Raw genomic sequence first — 20,814 nt, 5'->3', positions numbered from 1 at the left:
CAAAAAAAAAAGGGATCACTTACGTGAGTGACATTGGTATGTAACTTAACTTGAGTTGACGCACGCACACTCTCTCTCTTCCGTCCTACGGCATAAAAACTAGAAGCGGGAGAGAGAGAGAGAGAGAGAGAATGAGTGGAGGAGCAGAGAAGGTAGTGTGTGTAACTGGAGCATCTGGTTACATAGCTTCTTGGCTCGTCAAGTTCTTGCTCCAACGTGGTTACACTGTCAAAGCCACAGTTCGTGACCCAAGTCAGTATATACTCTCACCCTCACTCCAAACTCTCTCATTTCATTTAACAACCTTTGATTTTCTTTGCAAATAAATTTTTTACACCTGGGTTTTCAACTTTTCATTCATCACCATTTTTTCATAATCACCGCGAACCCAGTTTAGTTTTTACTCAGACTAATTTAATGTTATAACCTTTTTATTTAACTAGTTAATCTTTTTCTTTATTGAGCCGAGTTCTAACACTAATTGAATTTACCATTTCTCTTTAATGGGTTGTGATAAATGATGATCATGTTTGAATTGTATATCAAGAAGATAAATTATGCTTGAATTTTGTCCAAACCCGCAGAATTTTAAGAATTGGGTTTAAAATCTAGTGTTGTTTGCGTTTAGGAGATCGTCAACCAAATTCGATGACTTCCCCCTCCCACTTTGCTTTGCTGATAGTAATCACTAAAATGAGACTGTATAATTTTCATGGTTAAATTACTAATTTGATCCTCAAACTATAAGTTAAAGTTTAATTTGGTCCCTCAACTATTAATTGTGTCAATTTAGTCCCTCAATTATTTGTTGTGCCAATTAGTTACTCAATTTTCAAAATAAAGTCAATCTCATCTTTGAATCTACTCCTCTACATTTAAATTTTAATGAACCTAACTAATGTAGAAAATGGAACACAAATTAAAAGCTAGGATGCACGGACACTGACACCAATACAGGTACAATACAGTGTTATGAACAATTTTTGAAAAATTATAACATGACACGGCATATAAGACATCGTTACGACACGTATACGACACCTAAATGAAGTGTCCTAGGTTAAATGATTATTATAAAATGTGTAAAATTTTGAAATCGGATCATTTTCAATTATTAATTCTGTTAAAATTTAAATGGATAGGTGAACCAAGAATGAATTTGGCATGATTTTGGAAATTGAATGACTAAATTAATGCAATTGAACTAAATTGAACTTTATCCAATAGTTAGAGGATCAAATTAGTAATTTAATCAAATTTTAATTTTGAAATTATTACTTGAATACTTATAATTTTGATATTTGTGAAGGAAAAAAATAGAGAATATAGGTGATGTTAAGATGGATAAACTCATAGATCTATACTTTTTTAAAAGATACAATATAAACAACTTATGGGTTCTGCTTTAAATGTGACCATAGATGATCCAAGGAAGATGGAACACTTACTTGCACTTGATGGAGCTAAGGAAAGACTTCATTTGTTCAAAGCTGATTTACTGGAAGAAGGATCTTTTGATTCTGTGGTTGATGGATGTAAGGGTGTTTTTCATACAGCCTCTCCCGTTATTAACTATTCTGCTGATCCACAGGTACATTCTGTTACACTTAAATTGAATGATGAATGTCATATAATATGGAAAATATATATATATATATATATTCCAAAGAATGACTAAATCTTGTTTAATACATTAATTTACCAAAAGTAAGTGAAACTTTCTTGCCCTCTGATCGCATAAAGTAGTCCATGAAATTACCCCTTTTTTCATTTCGCATGTTTTGAAATGCCCATTGGATGCTTCTTTTATCTCTTATATAATTTCTTTTGATTTGCTCCAATGTTTGTGCGCAAGTCTTCGTTAGTATATCTTTAAACTGTTTAAAAATCTAAGGGGGAAAAACGTAACAGTCTATGTAGATACTGTGCAAATGACATCTCAAATCACTTGTGCATATGTTGACTTACCCAATTCATAATGAGAATTTTTATTTTTTATTTTTTATTTTTTATAATTATTTCCAGACAGAATTAATTGAACCTGCATTGAAAGGAACACTTAATGTCCTTAGATCATGTGCCAAAGATCCATCTATTAAAAGAGTGGTTATAACATCCTCAATGGCAGCAGTTGCATTCAATGGAAAACCTCTTGCTCCTGATGTATTAATTGATGAGACTTGGTTTTCAGATGCTGCTCTCTGTGAGAAATCAAAGGTGCATATATGTTCTAATTTCTTATTACATTCTCTCTTTTCCAAGTTCTTTAGTGAATGCTACATTTGGCAATTTCTCTGTCTTCATAATGGTTTATCAGTCACATCATATCAGCTGCAATTAAGCTTTTTCTTATTTTTGCGCTCCTTTTTCCCCTGGATGGTTTTCTCCTATCTTATACTATGGATTTAGCCTTCTTGAGTGAGTTTATTCATGTTCAGCCTTCATATCCCATATTTATATAAAGTATTGTGAAATACAAGACACCATAGCACTTAGTATATATGATGCTCTCAAGTGTAGTGATAGCTCTTAAGAACAATTTGTATTCCATCAAAGTGTAATTGAAGCTTTATTTGTCTTTCTGATTACTATATTTGAAGAGAGTCCACTAATATGTTTCTCTCTAAGCTGGGTCTAAGTGTTTGCTAGGAAAGCATCTTCAATAGAATATTGAATTTTAAGGAGGTTTACTCTCTATTCTTTCCAGAGCAGTTGATAGAGGGAAAATGTAAGTTTAGATATATATATATATATATATATTACTAACCAACAAATTTCTTTTGGTTTTTGGTGGGAGGATGCAATCATCACTAAGCTTCATTACCACAGATATGAACTTCATATCTGTGGTAGCAAATATGATGCCTTTTTTTAAAAATAAAAAAGAAAAAAAATTATTTGTTTCAGTTATATGACATATATTCTCCATCAACACAACTGGATTGGAAATCATTTGTTTACTTTGAGATCATTTGTTTTCATCAGCTTTGGTATTCACTTTCAAAGACCTTAGCTGAGGCGGCTGCTTGGAAATTTGCAAAAGAGAATGCAATTGACATGGTCACAATAAATCCAGGCTTTGTGATTGGTCCTCTCTTACAGCCAACTCTTAATACAAGTCTGGATCCAATTCTGAAACTTGTAAATGGTACTCTTCAGCTCTAGCCTATAGAGGTTATTTTTATCTTTTTATTGAATAGTAATGCATGCTTGTGAAATAAAATGATGTTGGACCAAATGACGTTTCTTCCCACCCCCCCCCCCCCTCCCCTCACACATAAGGGGCGAAGAGAATGGGTTCAAACTTTTGTGATTCATGTATTATTTTTTTCTTATAATTTAGAGATTAATATGCCTAACAGCACAAACTCCAAAAGAAAGATGATTTGACCCCATGCATCTGTTTGGCTAACTTCATTGTTCTTATGTCTAGAATATTGTGTGGGACAAAAATCTAAAGTTATTCAGTGGCAATAGTTAACATAATCTATTCGATAGGGGGATTTAGAACAGTGTTATGCGCAAAGTATTTTTGCCTGAATTAGGTATATTAATCAAATCATAATTCTTTCTCCAGGGATTCCAACACTCAGTAACTACTTACCTCAAATGAAAATTAGCTTTAATATCTCACAACTTCTACAATTCGAAGTGTGATGTAGGTTATGTTCTTTGTTGCTTAATTTTTATACAGTGAACAGATACTATTTTCTGAGCAGTCTGATGTGGCACCCCTTGTCATTTCATCATCCCCTTATTCGTTTATTTTGTTCAAATGATTTACAGTTGTCAACTTGTCATTGGATCAAATTTGTCAAAGCTCTGGGCTTCCAAACTCCCTGCACTAATTAAGGCTTTAATGCTCTATTGTATCTTATTTGGGAATAAGATCAGATGAAATTTTAAGGAAATGGCTGCAAACCTAACTTAATTTTATCACCACCTCAGTACATAACCAAAACATATTGGTTCACAAATTTAGCCTGCTACTATTTCACATCAATTAAATAAGCACAAATTCCAAACTTTGTCCAAAACTGGTAGTTTTGTGCTTTATTATTCCAGTGAAAATTTCAGTTTGAAAAATTCTTTGATATGTTCATCTGAATGACTTTTAGTGACCCTTTTTTAAACACATTACTTAGAATTATCAATTTTTCATGTCTTTTTTGTTGTCGTCTTGAGATTCTTGCAATGGGCCAACTACTATTGTGGCATGTGACTTTGCTTTGGACTGTTTACAACAGATAAAAGGTGTGTTTATGTTTAAAGCATGTCAAAGGAATAGATGGAATCTTAGTTATAGGGTAAGTTCCTTGTTTAAGGACTTTCTTTTAAATTAAAAGTAGTCAAGTTGTGAGTGCATCTCTACAATCGTTCAAATGTCTTAATTTCTGCCAGAATGTGGTTCTGCCTAATTCCCTCTTCTTTGATACAATTTTTTGTGATGCAAGGAGTTGATGGTTTATCTTATGCAGGGGCCAAAACATTTTCAAATGCAACTTACAGATGGGCTGATGTTAGAGATGTTGCTAATGCTCATATACTAGCCTTTGAGAGCCCATCAGCTAGCGGAAGATATTGTTTAGTTGGAAGAGTTATGCACTGTTATGAGGTTGTGAAGATTCTGCATGAGCTCTTCCCTGATCTGAATCTTCCTGAAAAGTAAGCTGCATATATGTCTATTTTACTACTATTTGTCACATCTCTTTCTCCTAGATGCATTGAACAATTTCTTATTATCTTTGGCCTGATTGGGTTATGGCTTTACATTCATTATTTTCTAGTGCAAATTACGTATGTTTTTCTTTTCCTTGGACAATATCTTCCCATCCCGATTTGGAAATTCCATTTTTATTTTTTATTTTTTATTTTATTGTTATCATAATATTTTTATATGAATTTTATTTTTATTTTTATGGCGTGTTACCTCACCAAGGCAGGGCCCTTTGGACCCATCCCTGTGGAGTAAACCACAAATACAAAACCCCATAGAGATCTTGTTTCATGTGTGCTTTTCATAATATTTAAAAATTTATAACTAAGATCTTTCTATATGCTTGGTTGAAGAACAGGGGGGAGGCCTACAGAAGAGAGAGAAGAAATTCTCAGTTTGGCCAAGTCTATTATCTATAATCCTTTTTCAGTGGTCTTTTATTTTGTTCTTTTAAACAATATTATGGTCTTTTATTTTGTTTCTATTTTGGATGATGTCATCCATATACAGTTTCACCTTACATGCTCAAAGGCATAGGCGAGCTATAAGCCATTACATTGTATAGCATTTAGGAACTCTACTGTATTCTAGACAATGTGAATTAGCCATAGAATAACCAGTCCGAAAGGGAAAAAGAACCAGCATAATCATCAAGTAATTTCTTTTCTCACCAAGAGCATAAGGTCATCAACTTCCAAAATCAAAGTTGTTGTAAAAGTAAAAGAGTTTGGGGTTTGATAAGTTGACCCTAACACATAAAATATTATTTAGATATAAAGGAGTACTGTGACATTACTATTTTGCCCCTAGTTTAAACCCATAACAAAAGTTGAGCTCCTAACCTTGTTACATATAAGCCATTACATTGTATAGCATTTAGGAACTCTACTGTATTCTAGACAATGTGAATTAGCCATAGAATAACCAGTCCGAAAGGGAAAAAGAACCAGCATAATCATCAAGTAATTTCTTTTCTCACCAAGAGCATAAGGTCATCAACTTCCAAAATCAAAGTTGTTGTAAAAGTAAAAGAGTTTGGGGTTTGATAAGTTGACCCTAACACATAAAATATTATTTAGATATAAAGGAGTACTGTGACATTACTATTTTGCCCCTAGTTTAAACCCATAACAAAAGTTGAGCTCCTAACCTTGTTACAGTCTACCTCAACATTAACAGCTCTACTTTATGCAACTATCATGTTCATTATTCTTTTTTTTGGATGAAATAAAAGACATTATTGAAGAAGGAAGAAAACTACACAAAAGGGTCAGCCTCCTTTACAATCACATCTACAACACTAGGAGGGAAATGACCAAGACCAAAACTTCCAAAATAAAAAAAGCTACAAGACCATTTGGCTAGTTCATGGGATGCTAAATTGCCTCACAATAAACCCAGCTAAAGGATGCTAAACCAAGCTCAACAAATATAGAGTCAACAGCCGAAACAAAGCTAACCAATCTCCATGGAACTTGATCACCAGGAGCTCTTATTGAATCTATACATATCTTGAAACTTGGTAGCAATATTAAGTGCCAAAATAATTGCATCAGCCTAAGCTTGAAGAGTGACGTTGGTATTTACCTTCTTTGAGTGGGCAAAAACCAATTTTCCTCTCCAATCTCTAACAACCACAGCAATAGAAGAGTAACTCAGCCCAACAGCAGCATCACAATTAAGTTTGAAGGAATTATACCTTGGTGTTTTAACCACCTACTTAGACTTCTCCAAGAATCCCTAGGCAGGCTTGATTTTATCAACCGCCAATGTTCTTGAACCAGCTTATGAAAGTTTCTAGATTTCTGCACCTCAGATGGCAGCAATCCCTCATGGATAACTTTGTTTTTCCACATCCATATACAGTCAAGACACAAAGCTCCAAACAAAAGAAACTTCTCTTTATTTTCCTTATCAAATTGCATAACATTTGGTGGGTCAAGTAGCATTTCATTCAATTGAGATGTAGAGGATAATTGCAGGTTGTCCAATCTGATAATCAATTGACTTCCATACCAGAGTGCCCTTGCAATATGACATTGAGTGAATAAATGCAAGGTGGATGTAGAATCAAAGCCACAAAAAGGACAACTTAGATCAGGGATATGAACATATCTGCTAGTTTGATCTTTGGTTGGAAGCAAGTCTGATGCGATCCTCCACCGGTGCAGTTTGAGTCTATGGTGTAGCTTTGTCTTCCAAATCTTTCTTTTAAATGAGTCAGCACTTTTTCGTCCATCATTCTTCATTATTAGATTGTATGCTGTTTTCACTCAAAATTGACCATTTACCGAATTAGTCCATGCCCATCTGTCTGTTTGGCCACTGTTCCAAATTGGAATTTTCAAGGTTGCTGATATTGATCAAATAATTGCTGTAGTTTTGTCACATTCCAACCTGTTTTCATATGGTTCATTAATTGAGAGACCACCAAGCAAGAATCACCTTTTTGGGAGGCTGGACTGGGAGAGAATCCTGGTTTGTTGGGTAGCCAAGGATCTTCCCACACCAGAATGGACTCACCTGAACCCACCAATTTGCATGCACCTTTTTGTAACAGAGTCCTAGCATCCTCTATGCTCTTTCAAATCCATGAGGTTTTGGTTGTTTGGGGTGCTGTAAGCCAACTTGATCTGACTTTGTACTTTGCAACCACCAACTTGACACAAAGGCAATTCTTTCCGGACAAAACCCACCATGCTAACTTGGCTATAAGAGCTAAATTGATATCCTCAAATCTGTTGAATCCCATCCCACCTTGCTTTAATGGCTTGCATAATTCATCCCATGCCAGTTGAGAATAGAAGTTTTGATTATCCTTCTTAGGACTCTACCAAAAACGCCTAACAGCAGCATCTGACTTCCCATTTAGAGTCTGAGGAAGCATGAATCTTGACATTGTGTAGTTTGGTATTGCTTGAGCTACTAACTTGATGAGTGTTGCCCTTCCTGACCAAGAGAGACTTTTGCTTTTCCAACTGGCAGTTATAGCTTGGACCTTGTTTTTTACATACTCAAAATCTCTGCTTCTATTATTTGATAGAAATAGGGTACTCCCAAGTATTTAGTACCCTGTGACAGCTTCACTCCTTTTATCGAGCCCCCATTGTCCTCTCTATTAATCAATCTAGCTAAAACTTCACTGCCTATAATGAATAGATAAGGGGATAGAGGATCACCTTGTCTTAGCCCCCTTGAGGGAGAAATTCTAGTCTCCTTTCCACCATTGAGCAGCAAGGTGTAATTAACAGTGGACATACATTGATGGATTAACTTGGTGAACTTCTGGCTGAACCCAAAAGCCCTTAGAACAGCTGATATGAAGTTCCACTCCATCTTGTCGTACGCTTTGTGAAAATCTAATCTGATCCTGATGCAACCGCTTTTCCTCTTTATATCCTTAAAACTATGCACAACTTCTTGAGCAATAATCACATTTTCAGATATTCTTCTATTTGGGATAAATGCAACCTGGGCTGGATCAATCATCTTTTCAAGAAGAGGCCTCATTCGATTCACTAGGGTTTTGGAGATCACCTTATAATAGAAATTGCAAAGACTAATTGGCCTGAATTGGTTGAAGTTATGAGCTCCTTGGACCCTGGGTATTAGAGTAATAAAGGTATGATTCATCTGCCACAAGCTGCTCCCCAACTATTGGCCAATAATGTTTATAAAACAATCCTGGCATGTCATCAGGCCTGGAGCTTTAAGTGGGTTCATATTGAATACAACTCTTCTAATTTCTTCTTCCGAGGGAACTCTAGTTAATTCTATTTTTTCTTCGTATGAAATACATGGCTCAATAAGACCATCAAGATCAGTTGGCACTCTTGTTAGGATATTGGAATACTTCTTTGAATTTAGTAGTATGCCCCTATTTCATTTCTGTCAATCAGTCTGGATCCTTCATCTTCTCTAATTTCAGTAATGAGGTTCCTTCAGTAATACGGTTCCTTTGTCTCCGAATAATGGTTGATAAATGAAAAAATCTTGAATTCCAATCTCTTACCTTTAACCACAACTCCCGGGATTTCTGTTTTAACTTTACTTCTTCCCATTCTGACCATTTGTCTAACTCTAAACACAATGCTGCTTCAACCTCTAGATTCTCTTGAGTTGGGGCTCTATTTTGAATTTCTTCAATTTTCTTCTCCAACTCTTTGATTCTGGTTCTTGGATATCCAAACTGTGTTTTGTTCCACTCTTTTAGCTTGTCTCTTGCTTGTTGAATCTTTCTTTGCCAGTTTGAAACCATGAGACTCTTCTACTTGCAATTGCCAAGCTTGCTGAAGCAGCTGAACTACCTGTGAACTTGTTGCATCTCTAGTCCACATAGCCTCAAAACGGAAAGGCCTTGCTCTTGAATTGTCCTCCAAATGGGTGTCTAGCAAAATAGGATTATGATCTGAGGATGACGCTATCGGAGGCTTAATCTCGGCTTTAGGAAACTAGCCTTGCCATTCCTGATTACAAACACCTCTATCCAACCTCTCCTTAACATTAGCCAAACCAGCACGTTTATTGGACCATGTAAATTTAGACACAAAAGCCAAGATCAATGGCTCCTGTTCCAAGAACAAATTTTTTAAAACTTCTGGTAGAACCTTCTCCAACTCTCTTTTCTGCACTATTAATCAAACAATTGAAGTCCCCAATTGCTAATCAAGGTCCAGCAAATGAATTAACCATGCCCTCCATAAGACCCCAAAAGTTAGCCCTGCCATTAACACTAGAAGGGCCATACACTGCAAAAAGAAGCCATGGAGAAGAAGGGGGATCTGACTAAACCAAAGGCGCAATGTCATTTCTGTCTGCAAATATAACCTCCCGGCTCCACACCCTTTCTCCATATTATGGCTAAACCACCAGATTCACCTTTAGACTCAACACTTTGGCAGTCAACAAAACCCAAACTTGATCTCATTTTTTCTGTTTTTGGAGACTTGCTTTGGATTCCGAAATGAAAACTACATCAGGCCATTCTTCTCTGACAAGAGCCTTTAAGGCACTAGCTGTTGGGGCTCAACCAGCACAACGACAATTCCAAGATAGGATTCTCATGGTGCGGAGGGATAAAACAATTACAAGAACAACCACCAGCCAAAACTCAGTAACTTCAAACTGAAGAAACTATTTAACTAGAGCCCTCCAAAGTCTACACATACAGCCCACCAACAAGAACAACCACCATCCATAATTCTATAATCCAATCACCAATCAACTCCAATAAACATTCACTCTTGACAACCACAAACCAAACGCCCTAAGATATCTACAACATAACCCAACACCAAAATTCTACTGCAAAATACAATCACCTGCCAACATCAACAAAACTACCAACCAAAACTCAGAAAGTAAGATAAAGCTGGAAAAGAGCTTATGGATCGAATCCACAGGTTGAGGATGACCTGCTGACTGGGCAGAGCAAACCCAAACCGGGCGGAGCGAAACCCACAGATAGGGAAGGAATAAGCCCCACAAAAGGGGAAGAAAGACCCACGGACGGGCAGAGGTGAACCCACCTCGGAGTGGAGCTTGCGGAGGAGGCCAGGAAAACTCAGGCACACGATAGCCAGAGGCACTAAACAAGCGCCAAGAGTACAAGCAAGGTTATTGAAGCCAAGTGGTTGAGACAATGAGTTCTAGAATCCTCTCTAACTTGTCATCATGTTCATTTTAAATTATTCTGAATAGCTTGGTCACTGTGTAAGCACATGATTAAATAACAAACCTGCAAATTATATTTTCTGAATAGCCTGGCTACCTCAAAACTGACTGTTTGAACTTTTCATATTTTGAACTCAGGCATCAAAAGATATGCAGTCTGAATTGTGGACCATTTAATTTAATAATGTGTTTTGTAACATATTTAGCTATCACTATGATAGAATTCCAACAAAATTGGCTTATGTTCTATTCATTGCAGATCTGTGGATGACAACCCTTTTGCGCCAACATACCAGGTGTCCAAGGAGAGAGCAGAAAATTTGGGTCTTAACTTTACTCCTGTGGAGGTGAGTCTAATGGCTTGTTTGGAAGTTTAGAGAGGGAGGAGAGTAGAGGGGAGTAGAGGGAAGGGGAGTAGTGGGAAGGAGAGTAGAGGAGAATGATTCACCTCCACCTTATTTGGATGTTTTTAAAATTAGTAAGGGGGAAGGGATTAATTAGCCCTTCCCCTTGTGTAATTTTGTTAATATAATAAGGGTAAATTAGGTAATTTACTTGGTCAATAGTTTATGTACTCTACTCCCCCTCCAAATCTCTCCAATTTGAGGGAATTAAAATTGGGGGGCTAGAGGGAGTCCAAACCCCTCCAAACTTCTCCAAACCCCTCCCCCTCATCCTTTAAAAAACTTCCAAATAAGATAATTGCATTACTCTCCCTCCCTCTACTCTACTCCCCCTCCTTTTTTAAACATCCAAACATGCCATAAAGGATACTGTTGAAAGCTTGAAGGAGAAGAAGTTATTAAGTGTTTGATTCATCGTATTTAACAGCAATTCAGGCAAATGATTATAAATAAACTTTGCATATCCTTAAACTTTTTCATTTCAAACAAAAGTTCTAGTAGCACTGACTGTCCTTAAGGACTGAATTTTGTAAGATTGTATAATGAAGGTAGAGAATGTGTGTGACTCTTTGCTCTTCAAGCATATCTTATAAAGTTTCAAGCAGGCTGTAAATAAAACATTGAAGTTGCTGCTGTTCGCTATCCTAGTAGAATCTTTAGGAATTATTTTAAATAAACATTGTATATAGATTCAGTTAAATGGTACTGCACAAGCTTGTCCATGTTCAAAATACATAAAAGGGTGGACTTGCTTCCGGTGGCCAGGATTGTTTCTCGGATTAAGACTTACTAATAGTTTATAGCCATGAACCATATTGCACCAATTTGATTGCAAGGAAACCTCATTGTCCTTAGAAAATTGAGTACAAAAGTGGTAGGAGCTACAATATTTGCACTAAAAAGCAAATGCTACTCAGCCGATTACTGACTTCTGAGCTAGGGGTGACATGCTCGATTTTTATAATGATACCAAGTGTGATTCTGGGCAGTTAAATTCTATCAGTTTTGCATCATGGTGAGTTACGATTTCACATTATTGAGATGGTGGTGGTAGGAGTGGCATTTGAGTCTGAGAATTAAATATACATGTTGATTTAATGGTACTGGATAGATAAGAGACATTGAGATTAGTGGAGGTTAGAAGCTCCAATTTAAGTTATCCTATTTTGGTACAATTGGCCTTTGGCCAGCAAATGGTTTTTCAGTTGTTTGTTTGAGTTCGGATTGTGAAACTCAAATTTAATACCACCAAAAGTATGGCCACCTTCTAGTTAGGAATGCCAAGCATGTATCAGAATCAGAATCTACCGTGTCGATGGAAGAATAAGATGTTCCAAGCTTCCTCCAGCACCAAATTGGCAAATTTTCCTTGATGTATCTGGTTAATTTACTTCAATAAAGCTTATCACTTTGTGTTAAAAAAAAGTTTCAGTAGTCCTTCAATCCATAATTTCCGTTAAGAGTCACATAAATTTGTCATGCGTGTTTAATTCATCTAATGAAATGATGACACATTATTTTTATTAATTTTTTTTTAAATTGGAAATAAAAATAGCGTGGCATAATTTTATTAGATGAATTAAACACATGTGACAAGCTTATGTGACATTTAATGAAAATTATAGATGGAAGAGCTGCTGATGTAAACTAATATATAACTTCGGGAGATGAAATTCAAATTTTGAAACTTCAAAAGTGTAAAATTTAAATACTTTTAAACTTTAGGGCCGTAGTTTGCAATTTGACCAGGTATAAATTACAAGACAAAGAGGGTTCCCATCCCACGTTGATTTGTGTGAGAACTTTTTATATAATTTTCCTGAACATTATGTATTCTCTCTTTTTCTCTCTCATATGTCTTTCTTGGGGGAGCAGTTAGGAGTAAAAAATATTGTTCATGTGCAAGCTCATGAACACCAAGGCTAGATACAAAAATAACAAAACAAGTTGAACCTAGGCTTATTTATGAGTTTGGTAATAAAATTGATATGAGCTTAACAAGTAAACTCATATCCTTCTAAGACTTTAATTAATTATAAGTTGAGGCCACTCATCTAAACTAAATAGGCTAGATAATAAATTTGATATAGGCTTGATAATATACTTGTGTTGGATCTCAAGCTCAAAAACATGATATAGAGCTCGAGTTTGGGCTTGATATAGAGCTCGAGCCTAGCTTGACTAATGAACCAAGCCAAGCCAAGCCAAGCCAAGCCGAACTCAAGCTTAAGCTCAAGCTTGAACATTATTTGTAGGCTTATATCAAGCTGAAGCCAAGCTTGATCATTCTGCTTTTGCTGTCGAGCCGAACTTGAACATTCACTACTCGACAAATCTCAGCTTGTTTACAGCCCTACATGACATTCTTTAGTAGTTATAATACATTTTTTTTAAAGGAGTCTAATACAATTTTTTTAAGGTATGTTGTAAAAGAAAATCCACTTGTCAAATCCAAAGTAGAATAACTATATAAGATCTGTTTGAGATTTACTTATTTTGCTGAAACTGAAATTTTTTTTACTGAAAGTACTGTAGATAAAGGTAAAAATTAGCTGAAATAATACAGTGAGACCTATAAATAGTACTGTAGGGACTCAGTTTAGGAAGGTTCCCCAACAATACATTTTTAGAGAGTGGGACGAAGGGTTTGGCCCTAACAGACTAGCAACGGAACACAAGTCACCTTTTCCCATTGAAGGGGAGTAAGCCCAATTTACGACTACGGATAGCTCCTCGGCCCTCGTCCGAGGAGGTTCTCCCCTAGAACCGACATCACCTAAGAGTCATTCTATCTCCCTCTCTTCAATAATCGAAAAATCCCCCCTTAAACTGCTTTGCTCGCCTTTCTTATATAGTTCTCCTCCTCCTACCCCCTCCTTCCTTCTGTTGATCATCCATTGGCCTCCCCTCTGACCGTCCGTCCCATCAGAGGCCTTATCCGTACTCGAGTGGCTTACAATGATCAATGTTACCCTGTCAAGGGGTTACATCCTCATTAATGCGGCCAGAGGGGTTAGATGAGCGCATTCAATGCAAAGGTGACAGCTCGTCTAAGGCTTGCTCCTTCGCCGTACTCCCGTCGCCGACGCGTGGCACTGGACCCCCTCCTCCTCGGATATTCAAGGAGTCCCCTCGGTGGGGTGTTGCTCGTGTTCTTCCGAGGTCTCGGACACCCGAGGACGAGGTCATCCTTAGATATGTTCCTCGGGGGTCGGTCCTCGCGCTTTCATCCTCGGACCCCTCATGCATCCTCGGCGTGGGTCCTTGGGCCCGGCTTGGAGTGGACTAAGGCTACCTGATTTTCTGGTCCCACAAGTACCAAAAAGTACAATGAGGCTCATGAATAGCAGCAAAAATAAGCTGAATAGTAAAATAAGCTGGCTTTTTAATTTTTGCCAAACACACATAGTCTAGGTGATAAAATATTGTCCAAGGATTTTTAGGCTTTGTCAACTTAAATTCAACAATGCACTTTTCAAATTATGTGTTCAATAAACTTGGTTTTCATAATTTTTTTATTGATTAATCAATTTTTTTCTTCAATTTATTGTTTTAGTATTTAGTTTTTGGATCTTTGAGACAAGAAAGGCTTCAAAGTCACATAAGATGTCATTAAAAAGAAAATCATTTTTTAAAGATATTTTGTTTTATAAGTTTTTTGAGAGATTGATTAGAAAGATAGTTTCCTAAAATAATTCTTGATGGGTGTGTTGACTATGATATAGGTTTAAGTTATACTTGGTATCCCTTTAGAAGGATGACGACAAAGGAATGGTATTTTTTTTTAAACTATTAGAATAATGAAAATCAATGGTTTTAAAAAATGTGTAACTCATATGGAGTTACATCGGGTATAACTTGAACTCATTTCATTAACTATTGCTTTGTTATTTGTGGGTCAAGTAATAATTATATATGCTAGGGATTTAGTGTATTGTACAAGTTTGTTAGTTTTGTGAGTGCTAAATGATTTTTTTTTTTTTACAAAATTTAAATATAATTATGTAAGAGGTTAAAAGTTTCTATAAAGTAAAACATATCTCATAATTAATGAATAGGCTAAAAATATATTATAGAGACATTATAAATGCATAATTTAAATTTAAATTTAATTTAATTCTAAAAAAATTAATTAAATTTTCATATAAAACATATCTTAAATTAAGAATTTTTTTGTAATTTTAATTTAGTTATATCTAAAAAAGTATAAAAAGTTCACTAATCTTTTCCAACAAAATAACAAATGTATACATAATTTTTTTCTTATAAGTTTGTTATTAAGAAAATTATCGCAATGATAGTTTCTTTAAATAATTATTCATAGGAGTTTTCAAACGCATACATGATTATGAGTAAGCATGTGGGTGTGCTCGTGCTTTGTGTTTCATAATATTTCATTTTGATTCTAAAAGCTGTTGGACTCTCCACACCCCCCCCCCCCCCCCCCTACGGCAATACATAATACCTTCTAATGATCACAATGATAGCTTCTTAAAATAATGGCTATTTGGTAACATTATTTTAATAATATTGTTTGTATTTTTTAGAAATATATGTGGATAAAAAAATGTATAAAAATACGAAAAATTCATTGATATTTTGAAACGCATATATATTTCATTTGGTTCTTACACCCCCCTCAGGTGGCGTGCGAATCTGAATTTGTTTGTACAATAGTGTAAGTAAATGTCCTTAAAATAAATATTGTTAGCCTAGAATGCATTTTGAGCAATCACGTGAGATTTTAATCCAATCTTGAATGTAAAATAGTCAATAAGAAAAAAAATATAGACAATGATTAATTTAGATTTCTCAATATAAGTTGGAGGCAAAATGATAGGAAGAGAAGGTGTTAGGAATATTGGGGTTTAAAGACAAATAACGATTTTTTTTTTCTTGATATATATTTATAAATGTTAGGTTTAGCGACATGTAAGGATTTAAATATTTGGAGCTAAATAACAAGTTTCCAATAGTTAATTATCTCATCCTTTTTTTTTTTTTTTTTTTGCAATGAATATATTGAAACACAGGCTAATTATTATTCAATTAAAAATCGTTTTATGTATGAGTTTCAATTATTTCAAGTGGTAATGTTTTTAACCACTGAATAAAGGACTTGTAATCAAATTCCGTCTTTATACCAAAAATAAACTATTAGTGTCTTGGCTGGAAGGTAAAGAAAAGACCAATCAATTATGAAGTAGTAGTAAAATTAATTCAAATCTTATTGTATGTATATAAAAAATAAAAATAAAAAGAAAAAAAGTATATTTTCAAGACAAGTACATAATGGTATATAATCTATATATTTATTGTAGAGTTAGGATTTGTGGCCCAAGCCCAAAACAATAAATTTGTAGAGCGTGGGTGATAAAGCTAGGTTGATTATGGAATTAACAACGATTAGTTACAACCTCCAAATATAAACTAGCAGAAAGATACACGTAAAGACGAAAAAAATTGAAATCCGAAGAGGTTTGTGATAAATTGAGTAGTGATTACAGTTCTTAGAGTTACAGTGAAGTCTCTCTCTCTTTCCTCTCGTCTATTTTTCTTCCCCTTTTTATCAGGAGCCCTTCTTCTTTATATAGCATTCTTCCCCATCATCCCCATCGTCCACTTGTTCTTCATCTGGGTACCTACTTGAGTGTATGTTATGTCATGTATCTTCTTTAGGTTTTAGTTAGTGATAGTAGCTGAGATTACACTGTTCAGGGTTTTCTCCAGATAAATGCGGCCAGAAAAGTTGCTGCAGTGCATTTAATACGGTGGTAGCAACTTTTCCTTTAGATATTTCTTCGTTCTTATCGTCTCCAGATATACTCAGAGCTTATCTTTATCATTGGGGTTGCTAGGAAGATCATTCAGACCTTCTACACGTTTGATTAATCAATACTATTCGTATCCGAGGAGTAGGACTTCTTCGGATCGCTAGTGACCTCTTCGGATTGTACTCCTCCTTCGTTTCCAGGTATCCTTCTTCCAGATGGACTCCATCTCAACTAGTTCCTTCTCTTCGGACACACAGTAATCCTCAAATAGGACCCTAGGCCCACTACGTTAGGTTGGGCTCCCCCACCCCCCCTCACATTTATATATATAATAATAGGCAAAGCTGAGAAAAACTCAAACTAGAATTTTAAATTAGAGTTCCAATTTTGCGCCATGTGTCCTAAATTATTTATTCTTAAAGAGTTTTATTTCTTAATTTTAGAATCAAATGTGGGACCACATCATAAATATTAATTCAAGTGAGTTATTAAATACGAAAACCAAAAACTCTCTAAAAAAAAAAAAAAAAAAAAAAAAAAAAAAAAAGGTGCTTCACAATAATTAAAAAAAAATAGAAAATTTACATTTGATACCTAATAATATCCATACAAATTTTTTTAAAGAGTTAACAAAATATAAAAATGACTATCAATAGTATTTAAATTATATAAATAAGAATTATATTATGCATTTTATTGTATATTTTTAAGTGTATTTATGTATATGCATGAGATTACAAACTAGTATATATATATATATTGAAAAACAAATTGGTCTTATTTAAGTTGAGGGGGCAAATGTCCACCTCATCATGATAGGACAATTTTTATTTTTTTTATTCTAAGCAAAGAGAAGGGTAGATGAAAGTCCATCACTCCTAAAATAGATTAGGCACTTAAATTATCATGCTACAACAATGTGTACTTAATTATAAATAGCGTTTCATGTATCCTTCCACCGTAGTATACTTGATCTCTGGATAAAGCTCAGAAGCTTCTACTGCATCATTTCCTATCTCAAAATCTGTAAGACACCCCTCGTAACAAACATGATAGTAATGTATAAGTCCAACTTGCTCTGCGTACTCCAGTCCTTTTTGAGAAAGAAAAACCGTATCAGAATTTAAGAAAACATGTAACATAAACACAGTAAAAACTTTGAAATAAATATATAATTAGTCATATTGAGACTTTTTTTTTTTGGTTGATGTCGAGACTATTTTTACATGAATGTGTGAATCTATTTTGATTATTTGGGCCAATTATCCTACATTCGACGGGTCATATCCACGTACAATTATATATTGGGAAAAAGAGAAGTAGGTATTAATTTTTATGAATATATTTGTGTTATATATAAAAGTAATGATGTAGCTAGAATTCTAATTTAAGAGAGCATATATAACTTGTACACATATATTTTTGTATATCGGTAGATATATGTAGATACACACATTGTGAACACACATTCATTATATATATATATATATAAGATACTAAAAATCATTTTAGACAATATGGCCACCCATATAAACACTAACATCTTTGGCAGACTTTAATAGACATTATAATGTAATAGATATTTCTTTAATTTAGCTATTGAGTAGTTTTGTTATGATTTTATTAGAGGAAATAAGTATTCTTTATAAATGGCTAATTTTTAAAATGAAGAATAACTATTCATCTTTAAAAGGATTGTATTAGCTATTCTTTAAGTGTAATAATTTCTAAAATTAATATATTTTCAAATAAACAAACTTTTCATATGCACAAAACAATTATGAAAATAAAAAATCATCAAAGAATAACTCACCTCTCTCTCAAATTTAAATATTATTTTTTTTAAAATACTATTTTTTAGGAAATATAATTTTATGAGTAAGATATTTTTTAAAATAAATCTTAAGATTTATTATAATATTACAACTCACAATCAAATTTATGAATAGATTTAGTTATTCCATTATAATACATTTTATTTCCAATAATAAAGATTATCATTTATGTCATAATTCTTATTTAGTATACCAAACGTATTCTTTTTTTTGAAAAGTTTCTTTTTCTTTTTTTGAGAAAGTACCAAACGTATTCTATGTGGTATTTTAATGTTGAAAAAACATAAAAATAGTATATCAATTATATTGCATCTATTCATTAGGTATATGTAATTATGTATGATAATTTGATAAACCTTAAATACAACTTATATACTCACAAAAATTATTTATATATAACAATTTTAAACTGTGTAATAAGCATTTATATATCTTAAAATTTAAAGTTTAATTAGAAAATAATATTAAATTGTGAGTTTTATTATATAATTATTTTCAAATTTTATTACTTATTCTTATTTTTGTAAGTAATAAAGTATATGAGCTCTGCACTTTTTCAAGTATTATTCATATATATATATATATATATATACACTTTAACTGAAACTATTGACACATAAGTGAAATATATATATATATATATATATAAAAGACAATGGTTCAAATCTGGATAAGAAAAAGGCGGACTTAGGATTCAAGTGGGACCATGAAATCTTTTAAGATGCTTTGTTTGTTTTGAAGTAAAATATTTTCAAACGTAAAATATTTTTCATGTAAAACATTTGTAATAAAATATTTTCAAGTGTTTGATATGATAAATAAAATTTATCAAACAAACCACAAAAATTGGTGGCTCAACCAATAGAGCTGTCGATGACTGGACCACCCGAACCCATAGAAGCCATTTGCATCAAATGATGTCCGGTGACCAGTCCGCCTGAAGACTACCTGAATTGACAGCTTCAGTTATCGGACCATTGGCACTAGTTACCAGAGCAACGGCACCAGTCGTCAAAGCTGTGAGACTTCTACTGCCCAGCCCACCAAGTTGGTGACCTAGCCACCAAATAGAGTGAGGAGACCTATTATGTGTTTTTGTAAAATGTCTTAGAAATTAACCAAGCATCAATCATACCTTTTAAGGAAGCTAAAAGCTGTTCCTTGGGTATGGAAGACTTTTGCAACTCTTTGCCGATTAGTTTCTCCCAAATCTCAACAACTTCTCTTTGAGATAGGATATTTTTAGGTGGCCTTAGATATACTGTCTTGTTGAGGGTTCGAGGGTCATCTATAGTTTTGATGGTGTACATCGCTATATCATCTTCCTCCACATAAATTGCTGTCACATTAAGACAAAAAAATTTGCAATTCTTATAAAGTTAAATATAAAAGCAAGTACATACATATAGAAAACCATCGAGTACATTAGAACCCAAAGATATATAATATGTCAACAATGATTTAAAATGCATTAGCGGTTAATTAAGAGAAGAAAAGGAAGAAGGTCAGAGATAAATTGGTCAGCATCATTGTTATCTTGTATAAATTTATATAGCAGCAACTAGAGTAGTGTGAAAAAAAAATGACTCTACTTTCATGGTTCTCTTCTGCACAATGCAAAACTAATAAGGTTGTTAAGGAAATACCTTTTTTTATTTCCGTCACCCAACAATACCACTGAATCCCTTGAAGGAAGGATCTTACCGGGCTGGCACAAACCACCAAGAAAGTAACCAGCAAAACAGTTTGCGGAAATATATGTGAAAGGTATTTGAGCATCTTCAATGGCTTTCCTTACAATCATTTTGTCATCAAATGTCACTCTCCCAGGTTCTAATGCATTCTCCATTCTAGCAGGGTCGGTGCCAAACTCAGAGGGCAAAAATCTCTACCAACGTATAAAACAAAATTTGTCATGTAAACTAATTAATGAAAAACCAACAAAACCTATACTACTAAAAAAACTACTTTTCTATTTTATTACCTCACTTTACAATACACTCAACATCAATTTTTTTTTTTTACCACTTCATTTATAAATAATATAAACAACTCATTAAAATAATAAGGATGAGAGAGAATTTGAGTTTTTTTTTATTGGGAAGCGAGATAATCTTAATAAAATATTATATTTTATTTTTAACAACTTGCTACAATCAACTTGTATTATACAGTTTACTTTAGTTGAAAAAATTTAGTTTTAACTTCTCTAATAACACATGGCTTTTTGGTTTTTTGGTTGTCAAATAGTTTTTTTTTTTTTTTTTTGCTAAAATACAATCACCATTGTGAATACTTTATTGTTTTTGTTAAGTTTTGGGTTGGATAGTTGCTATTATGCTAGGCTGGCTAAGCTGATTGGGGAGGAATGGGACTAAGGTTTTTAGAAGAGGGGGCTAACTACAAAAATG

General features: G+C 34.1%; 2 protein-coding genes across 4 annotated transcripts in view; one reads left to right on the top strand and one right to left on the bottom strand.

Annotated features, from left to right (window-relative positions):
• On the top strand, positions 1 to 11,374 carry LOC112027440 (phenylacetaldehyde reductase). Of its 2 annotated transcripts, none has more exons than XM_065778564.1 (6): positions 1 to 252; positions 1,422 to 1,591; positions 2,026 to 2,217; positions 2,986 to 3,148; positions 4,479 to 4,665; positions 10,687 to 11,374. In XM_065778564.1, exons 1-6 carry the CDS (start codon positions 132 to 134, stop codon positions 10,739 to 10,741), a joined length of 888 nt encoding a protein of 295 aa, XP_065634636.1. In that variant the 5' UTR covers positions 1 to 131; the 3' UTR covers positions 10,742 to 11,374. The 2 variants fall into 2 exon arrangements, with proteins under 2 accessions (XP_065634636.1, XP_065634635.1); XM_065778563.1 differs by having other exon boundaries at positions 3 to 252; positions 10,650 to 11,374.
• A 5,971-nt stretch (positions 11,375 to 17,345) lies between these two features.
• The window catches only part of LOC112023934 (bifunctional pinoresinol-lariciresinol reductase 2), a 5,401-nt gene continuing 1,932 nt past the window's right edge, over positions 17,346 to 20,814 (bottom strand). Inside the window, exons 2-5 of one of the 2 annotated variants that reach the window (XM_065778560.1) lie at positions 20,053 to 20,291; positions 19,539 to 19,744; positions 19,352 to 19,459; positions 17,346 to 17,661 (exon numbers count right to left, since the gene is read on the bottom strand). In XM_065778560.1, coding sequence (XP_065634632.1) covers positions 17,498 to 17,661; positions 19,352 to 19,459; positions 19,539 to 19,744; positions 20,053 to 20,291 — 717 coding nt within the window. In that variant the 3' untranslated portion in view covers positions 17,346 to 17,497. The remainder of the gene's footprint in view (positions 17,662 to 19,351; positions 19,460 to 19,538; positions 19,745 to 20,052; positions 20,292 to 20,814) is intronic. The other variant, XM_065778561.1, reaches the window with a different exon arrangement.

Source organism: Quercus suber, unplaced genomic scaffold (assembly GCF_002906115.3).
Source record: "Quercus suber isolate HL8 unplaced genomic scaffold, Cork oak 2.0 scaffold_186, whole genome shotgun sequence".
NCBI lineage: Eukaryota > Viridiplantae > Streptophyta > Magnoliopsida > Fagales > Fagaceae > Quercus > Quercus suber.
Note: the sequence above shows the minus strand (reverse complement) of the source record. Positions and strands in the feature narration are given on the sequence as shown.

Excerpts from the sequence above, each read along its gene's own strand:
- LOC112027440 (XM_065778563.1), top strand. The coding sequence starts at position 132 with ATGAGTGGAGGAGCAGAGAAGGTAGTGTGTGTAACTGGAGCATCTGGT. Across the intron at positions 1,592-2,025 it reads ACTATTCTGCTGATCCACAG|ACAGAATTAATTGAACCTGC; the intron begins GTACATTCTGTT and ends AATTATTTCCAG. Across the intron at positions 3,149-4,478 it reads AATTCTGAAACTTGTAAATG|GGGCCAAAACATTTTCAAAT; the intron begins GTACTCTTCAGC and ends TATCTTATGCAG.